Genomic DNA, 18,597 nt, shown 5'->3' on the forward strand with positions numbered 1-18,597 from the left:
GATCCGCTTAAGTTTTCGATTTTGAGTTGCTTAATTAGACAGTAAGGCATTGAAGAAGAGATTGTGCAGATGCTGCAAATTAAATTGCATTGGCATGGCATGCCGAGCAGAGCTACCTGAGCCATCCCTAAAATGGACGCAATAGAGGAATTTCAGGAATCTGACACCAAGACGATCGACAATTGAGAACTTGAGCTTGGGTATGATATGCAAAGTATCCCATGAGAGCTTTACTTTCCTTTGGTTGTGAACTCCGTACTGGAATATAGTACGTTCAAATGCATGTATGTATATATGCAATTTGGAAAAACTGTTCAATGCTATCAATTAAATTAAATTCATAGAACGTTAAAAGTATAATTTTGAGCCTGGGTGCTTAATCTGACTGAAAACAAAGATAATTTGTAATGGACAAAACATTCAGCTATATAATCTTTCGGGACCAAGTTAAATGACCATTTTAATTAACTAAGCAAAAAGAGATGGCCGGCAAACATATGATCCAACTTGGAGAAGCTAGCTTTCTGGCAGTTTCCAGGCAAGGTAGCAGCATCGCCCTATTTTAGATCTTCCTTCTCCAGTGCGCTTCGCATCCCACTTTCACCTGCAAGATTAAAACAAAATTAGAAAAGGTATAAAATACCTTCAAATTTTAACAAAAGCAAGCAAAAACATTAGTGTCACTGTGCCTGCTACGTACAGTACTGCCGGTTAGGGGCGAAACCAAAGTCTCTATATATTTGGAAGCTATAATCGCACGATCGAATTCAATGACGTTCTTAAATAGCTTTTGCTTTGGACTATACCATGCTACAGTAGCTAGCGTTACCAATAACTACAAGAACTTCACCACACTCAGAAATGCAAATTGGTTTCAAGAATTGGTCTGAAACTACATTTGCGACTTCAGTCTAAGAATCATGTTGCGCAATATCCCTTATCACCCATATCTTATATTCTTTGGTATTTGTTTCGAAGTCACGATCAAAAGTGTAACAGAACACTGCCAGACAATTGTCAATGTTCAAAGCTCCCCCGAGGCAAGTATTTTTCATAATAGGACTGAGATCTTGCACACTCGGAAATAAAATGTCCTCTCCGCTAAATTAAAAGACCGTAAGACATGATCACTATGACTAGCCCAATGCAGCTAGCGTTTCCTTCACTATGCACCTCTGGCCATTAATCCCCAAATCCATGCTACAAATCTGGGAGGTCCAAGAATCCTGTTACAGTGAAAAGACCTCGACCATGATTTTTTTCGGACTCGGCGCCTCCCATTGGCGTGCATATTGACCTATGAACCAACCTCGCACCACCTTGTAATCTTTGCCCTTATAGTCGATCATAGCCAAAACTATAGAAGACTGAAGCAATACCGTGATCTTCATCAATAAGTGTTGCTCGTGGCAACAACTTGGCCTCTTTGGTAGTAGCTAGGGTTTTATAGAACTATGCCAGTTTTACTATATTCAAGAGAAATTAAGCCATTGGCAGAACCAAAGACTACCACAGTACTAGATACAGCTGGGCCGTCTATTTCCGGATAATCAAGCTCCCTGGGTGCAATAAGAGCGGCATATATCATCATCTTCCTTCAAACACTTCAACGACGCTCGTTGCTATATTCAAGACAAATTAAGCCATTGGCAGAACCAAAGACTACCACAGTACTAGATACAGCTGGGCCGTCTATTTCCGGATAATCAAGCTCCCTGGGTGCAATAAGAGCGGCATATATCATCATCTTCCTTCAAACACTTCAACGACGCTCGTTGCTGTGTAGTCTATGGACCGGACAGGCCTGGTTTCTGGAAGGGGATGTAGGTCGGGACGGGGCTCGCTTCGCTAACAGCCAAATGAGATTTAGTGATCAAAGTTTGAAGAAGGATCTGGAAGCTCATGGTTTTCTTCTTGATTAGGCTCAGGTGATTCTGAACAAAATCAGGGTGGGTGATCAAAGTATCCCATGACTTGTTAACGCATTGAAACCGCTTCAGCGATTTCACCGGCAACTGGACGAGAATACTCGCAAGCGCATCGACTCCGACAGGCAAGTAATGATGAGGACGAAGACTTTTCGAACCAGCCGACATGCTAGGTTAAACTAAAGCAAATCAATATTAATGCCTGGTTTCACGAAACAAAAAAATCAACACCAAATTGAACAAAATAAAAACTCAAAGAGCAGATCTGAAAGCTTACGGGTCCCTTACGCAGAAGCTGGATCGATTTGTTAATGATGGTGTTGATGCGCCGGCGGTAGGCAATCTGTGAGATAAGGGGTTCAGACAGCGGTTACTGAATTGTATATTTTAAACTCTATCCAAGGGTATTTAATTGGGTTAGGGAAACAAAGGATATGTGTGGTGTAGCTCAAGTTAGGGTTTCTAAAATCATGATTTTGGGGTTCTATCTTGAGTTTTTTTTTTGTGATATAATAAAATCTTCTCTTGTTTTTTTGCTGCTGGGTGAGGATTTTAGGGTGTTCTCTTGGATGAAAATGATGTGACTAAAGAGTTGATCGGCAAAACTGATGAAGTGAATTGTGAGTTCGACAAATGAAGAGTGAAAAGTTAGTTAAAGTAAATCTAAACTTGTTTTACGTCTAAAGTGAATTGTCTACCTATTTGACTATGATGGTATGCTCAAGTTATTGGTAACTTATAAGCTATGCAAACCTCTTGACACCATAAATTGTTGTCAAAATTTCTTCCTCACGTACAATCCATTGCAAAAACAACAAGCGAAGTCTGATGCCCTCGACCTCAACTTCATGCGTGTAGGGTTGTACCCATAAAAGCTAATTAGGTCGAGCAAACCAGTGCATGCATGATCTAGAAGATGGCTTGATATATACAAGATTGCCAGCATAGAGATAGTGATGGTCTAGAGCGCGCTCAAATCTAAACGAAAGTATGTAACAAACAATAGAAAGTTGATTGAATCCATATATAAATGAGGTGCGACATTGTATGATCAATGAACAGGACTGGTTACTATGGCTGATTTGGTTATAGGTAATTAACTTGGGTTAACGTTGCAGACCCAGCTCCAATATCTCTTATCAGTCGAGGTACGTACGTAGCTTGGTAGTTCTGAATATATAATGGATTAGAACTCTTATTTCCGCAGCCATCCAAGTCAAAAATGTATGGCAAACATGTTACACTTAAAGAATATGACTTCCATTTTCATTTTCTCATTGACTCATGCTCGAGTCACCAAGATCTCTGTTAAAAATGACTTCCATCTTCATTTTCTTTAATCTCTTAGTGCACTACGTCCAAAAGATTAGTAATTGCCTGCTTGTTTGAAACCCAGAATTTGATGATTAGACAGTAAGAAATAATTTAAAAGCCGATTTGAACGTACGTTAGAGGCTTAGAGCTAAGCCAGCTACCTTTTATTTTCTTTTTTGGATACAAAAGCCAACTACCTTCAACCCATGACAAAACTCACTAACAAACTCCAATCAATTAACAAGAATTCGAAGCTCTACATATAGATGAATTACGAAGTATGAACCATTACAGAACCAATATAAAACCAGCAAAAGAATGAAGATAATCGATACCCATTGGGTGATATGAGTATTTACACGTCCCAGATCGAGAAGAAATTAAAACTTGATCAACTAGCTAGCTAGTAAGAAACTAAAAGAAATTAAATAACTAATTAGTCTGGGTAGCAACTACCAGCAACCAGATCGAAGCTAGGATCTGACTCTAACGTAATTTTGTATACAACTTAGTTTTTGACGGTGTTGGTTCCTTTGCTGGGTCCAGAAGGCCTCGTCGACCCTTTCGGAAGCATATTCAAAACCAGCGCCCCGTACTTTCTGTTCTTCCCCGCCGCACCAAATCTGGGAGTCGGAGAAGCTCGAAATCCAGTTACTTTAGTCTCCTGGTTGGAGTTGCCTCCGCCGTCGAGTGTGTGGCACGGCACCAACACAGAAGGGTTCTGCAAGACATCGTTGTCGACGTTCAAGAGCCTAGCAGACGCCGATGAAGACAACACGAGGAACAAGAAGAGAAATATTTGTAGCTGTGCTGCCATTTTTTCGGGTTCGATCGAGTTTGCGGTATTGAATATTCAGAGAGGTTTCTAGGGATTTTGGAATGAGAGAGGTGATGGGGTGTTGAAGAAGAAATGGGGTTTATAGGGGAAGTCAAGTAGGGAGGATCGGAGGGGAACCTGCTCTATAACTCAAATCGTCGTCATTTTCCGTTGACATAGTCATAAGCGCATAAAAGTCGTAGACATCCATCTGCCAAAGGAAGAAACTAACGCACTTATGGGGACACGTAGCTACCACTTGCTTGATACTTAACCAGCTACTCACTCACTTTGGGAGAATGCTGCTGCATCCATGCATCACTTTCATCCACACACAAGCATCTCACATTTATTGTGCATTTTATCAAACTCATCTTTCACCACATACAAGTGTGTATATACTATATAGGATACCCTGCTCCACAGCAGACAAACCCCTCACTTTGCTCGACTCCCATATCTCTAATTGAGGAGTTTACATACATTTCGAGTGTCCGAAATTATATGCATATTATTTTTTATCTTGTGGTTTCTGCTTTCATAGCTAGCTAGTTGTTTTATATGTATGTGATCGTTTATTTTATCTTTAAAGTAATTCAAATGAAACTAAACACAATCTGAAGACATAAAATATATATATTATTTTTCAATGATGAACGAAATATCTCCCGACTCAATTACTTTGTACGTTTCTAATATAAAAACTGTGAATTGTCCGGCTTAATAATTGTTCTATAAATTGAAGAAGACCTTGCTAGCTCCTATTCTTGCCCCTAAACTTAGGACAAATATTTTCCAACTGTCCAAGGGTTTTTGAGTTATTTTAGTGTTACCCACCATGATTTGCTTGATTATTATCTTGATCTACAAGAAGAAAGCGCGTGGGAAGGACTGAGAGTGGGCAAGGGGCCCGTGATTGGATTTGATCCACACGTCACAAGGGTTTGACAAAATTCAAAAGTTGCCAGCTTTTAGTCCAACGTGGACTCTTTGTAAGACGATCGAGTCCCGCGTAAAGTACTACGGGATTCTTGTTACGCACGTTAGATTCTCCTTCACACTTCTCCGATCTTCTTCTCCTTATTTATAACCCACCGTCAAAACTTGGCCTGGCTCATAGTATAAAGTTATGAGTTACAGTAGCATTTTAGAAGTGAGTTTTTACTTGTACTGAATCAAATGTGTATAGTATCCTCCTTTTAGGTATTCAATCTTACGATATATAAGGTGAGCGTTTGTAAACTTAAAAATAGTAATCATACAAAAGTTTAGTTGAATGGCAATGGTTTTTGTTCTAAAATGATCTAAATAAAAGTTTGAGAGGGCCGAGCTCGAGAGGAAGCTTCTTCTCTCAAGTATGAATTGCGTGACCATATATTGATAGCTTCCACATAAGATGTCCAAAACATAGATATGTATGCCGGCTTGATTAGGTGTTGAATTGAATTTATGTCACACTTGATGGGATTCAAAGAACCGACTGTAATCGATATCGGAGTGTTATACATATATAGTCTCTATTCATAGTAAACATTTATTCTGAAAATTACAGAGTGCAGTTCCAATTTTACCACATTTTCGGTCAAATTTTTTCATTACAAATGATTCAATATTTAGGTATGTTATTAAAGATCATCTCTACAACGTGAACCGTTCGTGTAAATCTTGATTAAATATTCTTTAATAGCATGCCTAAATACTGAATCATTTGTGATGAAAAAATTTAACCGAAAAGTATGTCAAAATTGGAACTTCACTCTGTAATTTCAGAGTAAATGTTCACTATGGATATGGACTATATATATATATACATTTCTACATCTCCACCGTTCATTTTTAGGGTCTAATGTGTAGATCATCTATGTAAAATTTCAACCAAAATGGTGATCGTTAAGGTATTAAATTTGGTGAAAGCAATGGACGCGTCAAATATGTCAAACTTGAACCGTTCATGTTTTTAAGTTTAAATCTCAATTTTGAATGTCTTAAATGCCTTTAATTTTGCTGAAATTTTACATAGATGATATAAAGATTAAACCCTAAAAGTTGAAATATGAGATATAGATTATACCCTAAAAGTTGATCTATATATATTTGGTCTTCTTTTTCTCTTGACAATGTTTTAGTCTAGCCCCATTACTATGTATTTTTGTTTTTATTTTTAATAAATGAAACAGGATGTGAGGCTGAGTCTCGTGGATAGACTAGATTCCAAGTCCTTAAAAAAAATATGCATGTCTTTTCTCCATAGGAAAAGGTGATGTAAAAAAGGACGAGGCTCACCTACTCTTATTAATCAATACGTTTGGGGCGACAGCCAATGGATAAAATTTCCGCGTTGATGTCACACTTCATTTATACTTTAATTCGATTCAATGTAAGAAACTAAAACATAACTACGTACAAGATTGTCACCGGATTCAAATTCTGAAATTTTGAATCGAATCGAGATATCACCCGGCCAGTAACTGAGGTTGATCGACGTCGACCCACCTCTGAATAGTAGTCACCGACTCTTGAAACAAATTAACGAATCTACAGCAGCCAGAGAAACTAAGGACTCAATTTCTTGTATTGATTACGCAATCATGATCGAGAACAATAATGGAAATAAACAGAGATCCTACTCATCCTAGACTTGAGTACTATAGATGTCATTGGGTCATTCTCTCGTAGTTGGTACGTCATTCCTTTGATGTAGTAAGTGATCGATGGGATTGAAAGTTTATGTCGGAAGTTGGATATATTCGGGAGCTGGATGATTCCACAGTAATCAGAATAGGAGCTGGTCTACATCGTCGTTGGGTAAGATGGACCGGTGATGATTAATATAGACGATCGAGAGTCAGCACAATACTTTTCTGTAATAGGCATGAATTGCTGGATCGATCAATGCCATTGATTGGTTTGGACTAGTATCCGAAAGCACGCAGTAGTCATATTAATGGAATTGTAGCCTTTTCAATTCCAGAGTTCTCTTGCCTTTGGCTAAGACCACGACCAAATGAAAGACTCTTTTAAAGCAAGAAGAAGAATCAGAGAATGGAACTATAAAAAGCCCCATGACTACTTTGACATTTTTGTACCAAAACAAACTAACATGATCGATCGATATCACCAGTCCCCACCACTCTACCTTTTAGTCACCCCTCCCTTATAAACCTTATCCTTCGTCGATCATAAAAGAAGGAGAAGAATTATCACCCTAATGTTAGGGACTTTGAGTTAAGGTATGATATTCGACGACTCCTATCAAACTTTCACATATGTACTAGGTGCATTCTTCAATAGACACTACCACTGTCATCGGAAAAAGATAGTCACCTCCATAGTTATCTTAAAAATTAAAAGATATATAGTCACCTACATTTTTTCGAAACATACTTTTGCCTTCTCGCTCCCAATCCTGGAAATCAAGTAGAATGCATATATAACATGTTACCACTATCGGAGATTACTATTCATATACAAAGATGATGATCACCATTCTGTAATTAATCCTCCCATACAGTTGATACGTACGCTTAATAATTAGACTTGTAATTCTTTTAATTTTTTTTGCTAGCAAACATGTAATCCGGAGATGCATGGACACATTCCTTTTTTTCTTTGTGTGGCAAAAACTCCTAGATCCTTTCAGACACGTACGTACATTAACAAGACTGAAACTCCTATGATCGACAAGAATGACATGAAGGCTATGAAGTTCTGCAGATCAGACAGGGCAGGCATAGTAATCAGTTCCTGCAGGTATCATCGTGCATAGTTTTCATCGTAAATTCGCGAGATTCCATTCACGCAGTAAACTGTAATCGATCGGAAGTCCCTATGCAGCACGTAGCAACCTTGTTTCATGACTTTCATCCACCATTTTCCAGCTGAAGTACTACAGCATTGACTGCCTCATCGAAGTCAGCAGGCATGGTTATTTTACTTTCACACTGAAGACAATGATCACCCAGACAGTACTATAATAGTATGTCAATATACAAATATGCATAATAGGAGTCCGCTATCAGTGGCTGTACCCAGATATATTAATCCATCTTCTGGTAAAATTAAGTAATATTTGGCGTATAGAGAACTTCAATCAATTGGTATTTGGAAAAAGCTTTCCACATACGATTAATTTCGTATGAACTGTGTCGACAAGTTAACATGCACGGTTTATATACGGCCCCAGATTGTAATGATGCAGTTATAAGATATATATATTAATTGGCGTCAAAGATTGACAAACAACGTATTTCAAAAACTCAGACGTTATGATATTGCTAGCTCATTACCAAAGCAAATAAACAAGCTACAGTCATTGTGTTTCTACATCAACTGTATGTTTGTTGGTCCTATTTCTGGGCCATCTTTCAATTATGAAGCTTAGCTTTAATGCATATATGCATCTCTCTCTATTAGCTTTAATTCTTGACACATTGACACCACCACCATACGTGATCATGGCATGCACTAAACAAGAACCAGAATTAATGGGGGCATGCTGCATGCATATATATATATATGTCCTACCCCGGCCTTCTTTCTAAACTTCCTCTTCTCCACTCATATCTTCAGCATAATCTTTTCTGCAGAGAGACTATATATGAAATGATGATGGCTAGGAGGATGGACTACTGCTCCATGAGTATTGTGACTATTGTCTTGCTTCTGCTTCTTGTTCTTCTCTCTTCGTCTACGGCGTTTCGGAGGGCAGCAACATCTACTGAAGATGGCTTTACAGGAACAACGATGTCATCACAAAAGGGTATAGAGGATACTGATCATGAAGAAGCTGCTGCTAATTATGCTGGAGATTACGTTCATTATCGACAGTATGGTGATGTTCCAAGCCCTGGAGTTGGTCACAGAAAATAATATGATCAAGCTAGCTGTGCCTAGCTTGTTTTGTTGTTATATTTTCCTCTGTTTGCATCTCTAGATCGATGTGAGTACCACGACCTTGTTAATACAAACATAGTTATATTATATATACGCCCCCATTACTTATACATATATACATGGATTGTATTATTGTAATCGAATAATTTTCTCTTCTTCTGGCTTTCCTGAACATGTTTACACAAATTTTCAGCTAACTGTAGTCCCAAATTACTTGTACAAGTCACAATTGGGTCATATTTGCAAGAAATTAGATGTGGGTTATTTGCTTATATATCTTGTACAGTGAAAGGTGTTGTATGGCAGGAAGGATCAAGCGTATGTATTCATTCTTAACCAATCGATCAATGGAATTCCTTTTCCCATACAAATTTGAACTTTGGTGAATGATATTTTGTTTGCTTTGCCTCAAATATAATTATCAATCATTTTCAAGCAATTAAGCAAACACTGAATCCCACATCGAAACAATATGTTAAGAATTAGTGGAGAGATATACTAGTTGGACTAATGGTAATTGAAACATACCTTTCGCCTCTTGTTAAGATCAACTGTAGTATATGTTCTTATTAATTTAATATCTGATATTTGGGTTAATAATTCACATCGTATTAAATCAATGTTTTGAAGGGGATGACCTGAAAGTAGTCTGAAACAATAGCTTTCTATTGAGGTCTTCAACCGTTGGCTATGCGTGTTGTGCGGAAGCGGCTAACAATATCACACACACGGGTCTAATAATGCTGATACTCCCCCCATTTTAGCCACCCGGTGGAGTTCGGGTATGAGGTTTTCCACAAAAGATCTCGACATTAATGTATGTGGTATCAATCCATATAACCCAAAAGATAACTCTTCACTTTTTTCCAATGTGGGATTTCAAATGGCTCAAATCTAAGCCAATCAATTTCCAACAATCTCCATCTTGGCGTGATTCGAGTCATCACTAATTATCTCACGATCCGAATAGCTCCACCTCGACCACAAACATCTTGTGACCCCCCAATCCAAATGAGAGCTCCACCAAATTCATTCGTACGAGACACCAAATCTCAAACATAACTTGGGCTCTGATACCAATTGTTGTGTGGAAATGACCAACAATCTCACACACACGGGTCTAATAATGTCGATACTCCCCCCACTTTAGCCACCCGGTAGAGTTCGGGTATGAGGTTTTTCCACAAAAGGCATACATATTAGTGTGTAGTATTAATCCATATAACCCAAGGATGAATCTTCACTTTTCTAATGTGAAATTCCAAATTGCTCAAATCTAAGCCAATCAATTCGTTTTCGATCTACCCCTATGATGCGCTCCTTGCTCACTAAGTGGAAAAAAAAAGAATCTCTCTATTATTTTGAGAAGAGAATCGTTGGCCCGATTCCTCTAATCTAATAAGACGATCTTAAAGACCAGAGATCCTAGAAACAACGGAGGGATCCTATTCGGACCTAAATGGGAATGTTTCCAACAATGCGTTGCAGTGTTGCACTATAGCATGGTGTTGGCGAAACCTACGAACTTATTTCAAATGCTTTGATTTTGATGGGATGAATCATTACGTCCCTTAGTAGAATTATAAATAGCATCTCATCTTTTTATTGTCATGATGAAGGGAACCATTATTCAGAATTCGATTTCTGTCTAGTTACACGTAAACCGGGATGGATCCCATTTTTGTTTAACCATGCCCTATCATGCGAACGAACAAGTGTCGCTTTACTCATCTTCTCCGATAGATTGATGCAGGTGATGAATAATCCAGGGACTAATGTTTGTGTAGTCTTAAAACTTCGTAGTTCTTAAAAATGTTTTTGATACGTTGAAGAGTAGAAGGTCTATTTGAATACAATAAAGTTTTACATTTGTATTTATAGTTTCACAATCCATGAGTAAATTCATATTCCAAAACATATTTATTCTTCCGAAGTATTGGTTGATACTAGATTGTACAAATTGCATTAAAACTTAAAAGTACCTTGTACATATTTAATCAGTGTGTGTAAATGTAGGTTATACACAACATATTTGTATCCTCTAATTACATGCGTATTGAAAATATTCGTACATGTATGTATAATTCTCTATTGTAAAGTGAAAGATATTAAATATTCGTTATCCTTCGATTTTGTGTGCATATTATCCTTCGATTTTGTGTGCATATGCATGTTCATCGCCAATTCTGAAATGAACCCAACCCCGGAGAGCCTTGTTTTTGTCCTATTACGTGTCATTCTGAGATTGGTCATTTAATTAATCTTTTTACTATAGTTGAATAACATGGAATCATATGGGTTTGTTTTGCCCTTACGCCTTAGTATTGCAAATCGTTGACGTTACTACCTATGACAGAAGCTTTCTATCGTCCCCCAACAATTTGATCAATTTTCCAGAATCCATTTTGTTTCTTGCCATCACTGCCCACCTACTGCAGCCGTCAAGCACGATCGGAGCACGTCTCTCCCACCATCATCTTTCCTGTCTCCTCCTAAACCTTTCCATGCTAGAAAACCATACATGCATCCTCATCCTCCAACAAATTGAAATTGAAGCGGTGAAGGACCATCATAGACTCAACGCCGCCGTCGAATACCAGTGAACTACCCAACCTTCGATTTCAGTAATCCATTATCACTTTCTCATTTCCAACTCAATTACCTTTCGATTTGTCAAGAATCAAGTTGTAATTTTTTTTCTCTTTCTCTGCTCTTCGCCTCCATCGCACCGCCAACATCGATCTCACTTTTCTGGTGTCGATTTGGAGATCTGATAGCCTAATAATCTTTATGCCACTCCTTTCTTACCCAGTGAAGTATGGAACATCCCAAACTCAAACTCATCTTTCTTATCCAAATTCCAATTTCAAAACCCACCGCGCCATTCTCCGATCTCTCCAACCCAACATCTCTATAGGAGGGTCAATTTCACCAGAAAAACTAGATGATGGGTAAAGCACCAAAATATCATAAAGAGTATGTTCCTGGGTCTCTTGTACTCAAAAACTCCATAACTAAGGACATGCATGCGCATAGAGACTGAACTAATATCAGTGAGACCTTATCTATGAGGCATCAGAAGACCTCTTGGCAAACTAATTTTCATGTTCATGAAATACTTATCAGGAGAAAACATGAATGCTACTTGTAGAGTGAGAAGAACTACCAGTCCATAACACAAAACATCGTTCCAACTCATGACGCCGTCGATTTGGGACGTTAATTACAGTGGAAGGGTAGTACGGTCATTAAAAACCTTGGGCTCTCCGAGCTCGGGTGCATAACCGAATGCTCCCATGTTCATCCACACATACACATATATATACGTTTTTTTACGTACTATCGAGTCTATTTCATTAGATCTATTGGGGCTCTTATGGGGTTTGACTCCATGATAGCAATGTTCACTAGGGAGTTTGATCTAATCCTTTGCTCCAATAACAAAGTATTATTATGAAATTGAACATTCTCATTAACTAGAAGGTGGACTGATTCATCCCACTAAACATTCTCGTTATGATTCATCGACACTTTTTAAAGGTGGACTGATTCTCGCTCATGGCTCAAGATCAATACGAATCCTTTTAGTTCTCGGACAGAATCAGCATCCTGCACTTAAACCACGTTCTTCCACTATTAAAATGCTTCATACAAATCTCTATTTAGTCTTTACTTAATAGTATAGTGAATAGTGTGAGGCTTTTATCAGGTGACATTGGCCATGGTCGGTTGATACACACATTTCACAGACTCTTGTCCATTCATTTATTCTTCATATTCACTCTCACTGTCATATAAGGCTTTCTTCATGAACACCCAAATCAGCACCAAATCCACCCCATTTTCAAGCACAGGGTGAGGTACTAACTTTTCTTGTTTGGCTTCTAATTGTGTTGTAACAACATAAGGTTGATGGCTTTCACTTCAGATGTTGAAGCACAAACTGATCTACTGATGGTTGATTTCAAAAGGCAAAATCTTGAAGAAAGGAGCTGTCTTTGGGACAAAAATGGAGGTCACAATCTTCAAGCTCAGCACAGTGTGATAGGTAAGGAAATCTAGCTAAAGGGTTTTAGGCTGAAATGGAAAAAGGACAAATGACCCAAGTGGGTTTGAAATGGGTGAGAGGGATTTAGGGAATAGGGGAAAAGACCCAACCTTTCTGCCTTTCTTCCTTTCTTGATACAACAAGTTGGGCTAAAGCTAAGCAATTTAGTACGCTGGTGGTAAATAGCTTGCATGTTCATCAGTACTCGTCTAATGAAACCGACACGTATGCTTCACATGGCTGTTGCCTACATTGATTGGACTAGATAAAGTGATAGTCCTTGTTAGCAAATAGGTGCTGTTCAATCCTTTCACTATAAACGTATAGTTGCTACAGATTAAAGTTTGGTATACTCTAGAACAGTGACAGTGACTGTTTACCCTTTTGATCTTCTCCAATTTTTAAGCTAATAAATGAAGTAGATTAACAGATAGGTGGGGAATCTGAAAAACCAGAACTTCATTATAAGCTATAAATAATCAAGTATTGAGGATAAGAAAGTGTGGCTCTGAGTCTGTGATAAATGGACCTTGAATTAAGCTTTATCTGCGTGGGCACTATTTGTATGTTATAGAAGAATATACACTCGTTTTTTCTCATTGTTTTCTTCGGTCTAAGTGTAAGTAAGTAACTGTCTTTGATTCACGTGATTGTACCCTTCATGTTTCCGCAAGATTCATTCCTCATAATTGGTTATGTTTTTCTCGTGAAACTTGTAGGATTAATGGTTTCCATTATTGATATACACTGTTAAATATGGAGGTTGAAATTCTCTCAATCATTGTCTGATAGAAAGGTTGAGACTTGAGACTGTCAGAGAGATGTGTGTTAATTTTTTCTCTACGCAACTGGCCATAAAAAGCTGAGTATGGTGAAGCAAATAGTGACCAAAGAACTGTCAGAGAAGGATTGAGGGCCCTTCTATCTTGATGAGTCATTGTCTGAATAGTTCTAGAGGAGGTGATGTTGTGCAACTCTTTCGGTTTCTGGTCAGTTCTCTTCCTTCCATAGGCTGTGGCTTGCGGCTTTATCCTTTTGAGTATTCATTATTTTTTTTCTGGAAATTTGCAAAAAATAGCTCAGCTTTCAAAAATTTGGTGGGAATGTGGTAGAGAGGTATGGAGCTCATGTGGGTATATTGGAAACTGGGTTATGTCCTTTCATCTCTTCTGAATAGGGAACTGGATAGTTGTACTTGGAAGTGTAATCATTAAATGGCTTTTGAAGGATTTAGATTCTACTTGGTTTAATCAATAAAGTTGTATTGTGTCAATGCAGATCTGAAGGGTAACTGTGTTCAGTAGATGAAATCTAGTGTCTTAGCAGATAGCTGAGCAGCACCATGGATCTTGAGAAGGCCAAGTGTTGGGACACTTCAAAGGTTAGTGCTTTATGTTCATTAGTTCTGGAAATGAGTTTTTAATATTGCCAACTTATTTCAGTATGTTTCTGGAAATGAGCCCAATTCTCAGAAAGTTGAATTGCATGTTGAACCATGTTTTCAGAAGAACTCTTGGAAGAATACACTGCTCTTAGCATACCAGAGCCTTGGCGTGGTATATGGGGACCTGAGCATTTCCCCTCTCTATGTCTACAAGAGTGCATTCGCAGAAGACATTCAACATTCAGAAACCAATGAAGAGATATATGGTGTACTTTCCTTTGTGTTCTGGACTCTTACTCTAGTCCCTCTTGTCAAGTATGTCTTCATAGTCCTTAGAGCCGATGATAATGGAGAGGGTAGGTACTTTTGAACAATTGAAAAAGCGTATATAGTTTAGGCTAAGGTCTTAAGTTTTAAGACCTTTGGTTCATGTATGTTTCTGCAGGTGGTACTTTTGCACTCTATTCACTGATATGTAGGCATGCCAAAGTAAGCCTTCTACCGAATCGTCAGCTAGCTGATGAGGCAGTCTCTACTTATAAATTAGAGCACCCACCGGAGAAGGAAAAACGTTCCTGGTTGAAAGTGATACTTGAGAAGTCGAAGACCTTGCATACTGCTTTGCTGGTTCTTGTTCTTCTTGGCACTTGTATGGTAATTGGTGATGGAGTGCTCACTCCTGCCATGTCAGGTACACTTCTTTCCAATTAAAACATAAAGATGCAATTCCTTGTGGTTTTCTGAGAACTCATGGCTTGGTTTTCTCGCAGTCTTTTCTGCAGTGTCTGGCCTGGAATTATCCATGTCCAAGGAGCATCACTTGTGTAAGCTTCTCATTTTCATGTTTGTAAGATATCAGGATTCCATTTATATTAAACAGGTCACATTGCACTTGCTGACCAAATCTTTACTTGTGCCGATTTGCAGATGCTGTGGTTCCAATTACTTGTTTCATATTGCTATGTCTATTTGCACTTCAACACTATGGAACACATCGCGTTGGATTCTTTTTTGCACCAGTCGTGGTGGCGTGGCTTCTGTGCATTAGTGCTCTTGGCTTATATAACATATTCCATTGGAATCGGCATGTCTATCAAGCTCTTTCACCATATTACATGTTCAAGTTCTTGAGGAAGACAAGAATAAGTGGATGGATGTCTCTAGGTGGTATATTGCTGTGCATAACAGGTAACATTTCTTGCATAACAGCTACCTCACTACGTAATATTTTTCCTATATATAAAGCATAAGTATAGCCAAAAGTTGAGATTCTGAGAACCTGAACTAGTCTACTATTCAAATGTCTGTGCAGTAGGGTAATAATTTGTGTGTCCATAGAAAATCAGGTTATAATGTAAGCCATCAATTTCAAGATTGAGATTTTCATTTAGCTTATGTGAAAAGAGAAAGGTGTATAGTTATTGATAGATTGAAACAATATAGTCTACACAGAGTGAATTCCCCTTCTTTTGTTGTTGCACAAACTCTCTTATGAAACCCCGTAGAACTCCATGTACCTTTTCATTGGTTTTAACTTGATGTTTGAAAGTTTAGAGCTTAACTTCAGTTTGAGTTCTGGATACATTGGTTAATCTAAAACAGAAATCTGAAGAGATGGTTTTGAAGTTTTCCAGTAATTTAACTGCCAACGAATAATGAGAGAAACACTGAATAATTGGTACTGATGTGTGTGAGTATAATTGCAGGTTCAGAGGCAATGTTTGCTGATCTTGGCCACTTCTCTTATTCTGCCATTCAGGTAATGTTACATTTGAAGATTCTATTAGTGTCTTTTTATGTATCAAGAATACTTTTCTGCATTCTAATACGAATGTTGCAACAGGTTGCTTTTACCTTTTTGGTGTATCCGGCACTTATATTGGCATACATGGGTCAAGCTGCTTACTTATCGCAACATCATCACAGCAACCACCAGATCGGCTTTTATATCTCAGTTCCACGTATGTATGTTTGTGTCATTTTTATGGGCAGGATTGATTAAAACATCTGCAGAATCAGGCAGAGGGTTGATGATCAAAGCATTACTTAAATGAACATGTCCTAAATCTTTTAGGCTAACTGGTCATACTACAGTCAATTAGTTTAGAACTTTAAATACTTGTTATTGAATATGTATTGGTTTAATGTTTTTGGTACAGATATTGTGCGATGGCCGGTCCTTGTACTAGCCATTCTTGCTTCTGTTGTGGGAAGCCAAGCAATCATCAGTGGAACATTTTCTATCATAAACCAGAGCCAGTCACTTGGTTGCTTCCCTAGGGTTAAGGTTGCTCACACTTCTGACAAGATACACGGCCAGATTTATATCCCTGAAATCAATTGGATGCTCATGATCCTATGCATTGCGGTTACCATTGGATTCAGAGACACAAAACACATAGGAAATGCATCAGGTACTTCCCATTTTCATATCGTGATGTCACTTTTTAATCCATGAAAGCTTATCTCATATGAAATTTCCTTTCCAGAATCTAAGCACTTTTAGGGAATTCTTCTACCAGCTTGCCCCCAACTTATAATAGCGATTCTTATCATGGCATCAGATCCTAAATTTTATAGATTATTTATGCTGAAAGAAGCAGTAAATTGAGTTGTGTGCTCTGAAGGATGAAAATGTAGTTTTGTTTTCTTTTGATTTCAGGGTTAGCTGTGATGGCAGTTATGCTAGTGACCACATGCCTAACTTCATTGGTGATCATCCTTTGTTGGCACAAACCACCTATTCTAGCCCTTTGCTTCCTACTCTTTTTTGGGTCAATTGAATTGCTGTACTTCTCAGCTTCGCTTACCAAGTTCCGTGAGGGTGCCTGGCTCCCCATTCTTCTCGCCCTGTTCCTGATGACCATCATGTTTGTTTGGCACTATGCAACTATCAAGAAGTACGAATATGATCTCCACAACAAGGTTTCATTAGATTGGCTTTTAGCCTTGGGTCCAAGCTTGGGAATAGCTCGGGTCCCTGGAATTGGCCTTGTGTTCACTGATCTCACATCTGGCATTCCTGCTAACTTCTCCCGCTTTGTGACAAACCTCCCTGCTTTCCACCGCATCCTAGTATTTGTGTGTGTAAAATCAGTCCCCGTTCCTTATGTGCCTCCTGCTGAGCGCTACCTGGTGGGTCGTGTTGGTCCTGCAGCTCATCGGTCCTATAGGTGCATTGTTCGGTATGGATACCGTGATGTTCACCAGGATGTTGACTCATTTGAATCCCAGCTAGTTGATAAGCTGTCTGATTTCATTCGATATGATTGGTATCGCCCTCGTAGAACTAGCTCATGCACTGAAGATGATGCATCCCGCTCTACAGATTTGAGTGAGTGTAGATTGGCTGTGATTGGAACAGTAGCATACTCTGGGGTACCAGCTTATGAGATGGAGGAGACTCAGCAGACTAGTGTATCTGCTGGTTTTGCTACTGATGAAAGTATCACAGATGTCATAGAGATGGCATCCGTGGAAAGAAGAGTGAGGTTCGCAATTGATGATCATGATTCTCAGGCGGATACGCCAACTGACAATGAAATGCTACGAGAAGAGCTCCACGACCTGCATGAAGCTCAGCAAGCTGGGACTGCATTTATACTCGGGCATACACATGTTAAAGCAAAGCAGGGCTCGTCTGTGATAAAGAGGTTGGCCATCAACTTTGGATACAATTTCATGAGGAGGAACTGCAGGGGGGCGGACGTGGCGCTCAAGGTGCCACCAGTGTCGCTTCTTGAGGTTGGTATGGTTTATGTTGTTTAGGCCACAGATGTAAGTACCCAGATAGTTTTGTCTTTGTTTCCGATGAAAAGGTCATTGTGTAGTTAAAATGGTTTGTAGAGGAGTGTTTAGCTGCTATAATCACAGATGCTGCAAGATGAAATTACCATCAGGACCTGTAAAAATTATGACTTTTAACTCTAATTCTTATCACACACTCAGGCTTGATCAGTGATCACCATCATGACCATCTCTGCAGCTATGGTACTTGCATTAGTCTTGCATCTCTAATTCATATTTAAATAAGCCCCTGCGTTTTAAAAGCAAATAAACAGCATGATATACATTACTAACAAGCCAGTTGACTCGGGGCAACAGTTCTTATTAAATCAAGAACAAAGATTGGCGGTCCTATACATGTAAGACCTTCAAACTCGACAGAACTGGGAAAATGGATGGCGTCTTGCATCATGCTCCTCTCGGATCC

General features: G+C 38.7%; 1 protein-coding gene and 1 non-coding gene across 3 annotated transcripts; both read left to right on the top strand.

Moving 5' to 3' along the window:
* Window positions 1-9,482: 9,482 nt before the first annotated feature.
* LOC126804261 (U2 spliceosomal RNA) lies at window positions 9,483-9,670 on the top strand. Its single transcript, XR_007673217.1, has one exon. It is a non-coding gene; the product is annotated as a U2 spliceosomal RNA (small nuclear RNA).
* Window positions 9,671-13,823: 4,153 nt separating this feature from the next.
* Window positions 13,824-18,296, top strand: LOC126803907 (potassium transporter 2). Of its 2 annotated transcripts, none has more exons than XM_050531631.1 (10): window positions 13,824-13,989; window positions 14,279-14,381; window positions 14,506-14,740; window positions 14,830-15,075; window positions 15,155-15,208; window positions 15,312-15,572; window positions 16,091-16,143; window positions 16,228-16,345; window positions 16,544-16,798; window positions 17,047-18,296. In XM_050531631.1, exons 2-10 carry the CDS (start codon window positions 14,343-14,345, stop codon window positions 18,150-18,152), a joined length of 2,367 nt encoding a protein of 788 aa, XP_050387588.1. In that variant the 5' UTR covers window positions 13,824-13,989; window positions 14,279-14,342; the 3' UTR covers window positions 18,153-18,296. The 2 variants fall into 2 exon arrangements, with proteins under 2 accessions (XP_050387588.1, XP_050387589.1); XM_050531632.1 differs by having other exon boundaries at window positions 13,987-14,116.
* Window positions 18,297-18,597: the final 301 nt, after the last annotated feature.

This window comes from Argentina anserina, chromosome 7, assembly GCF_933775445.1.
Source record: "Argentina anserina chromosome 7, drPotAnse1.1, whole genome shotgun sequence".
Taxonomy (NCBI): Eukaryota; Viridiplantae; Streptophyta; class Magnoliopsida; order Rosales; family Rosaceae; genus Argentina; species Argentina anserina.

What these genes read in the sequence shown, in the direction of transcription:
- LOC126803907 (XM_050531631.1), top strand. Translation starts at nt 14,343, where the DNA reads ATGGATCTTGAGAAGGCCAAGTGTTGGGACACTTCAAAG. An exon ending in TCTCTTATTCTGCCATTCAG is followed by an intron (nt 16,144 to 16,227) that starts GTAATGTTACAT and finishes ATGTTGCAACAG; the next exon opens with GTTGCTTTTACCTTTTTGGT. An exon ending in ACACATAGGAAATGCATCAG is followed by an intron (nt 16,799 to 17,046) that starts GTACTTCCCATT and finishes TTTTGATTTCAG; the next exon opens with GGTTAGCTGTGATGGCAGTT.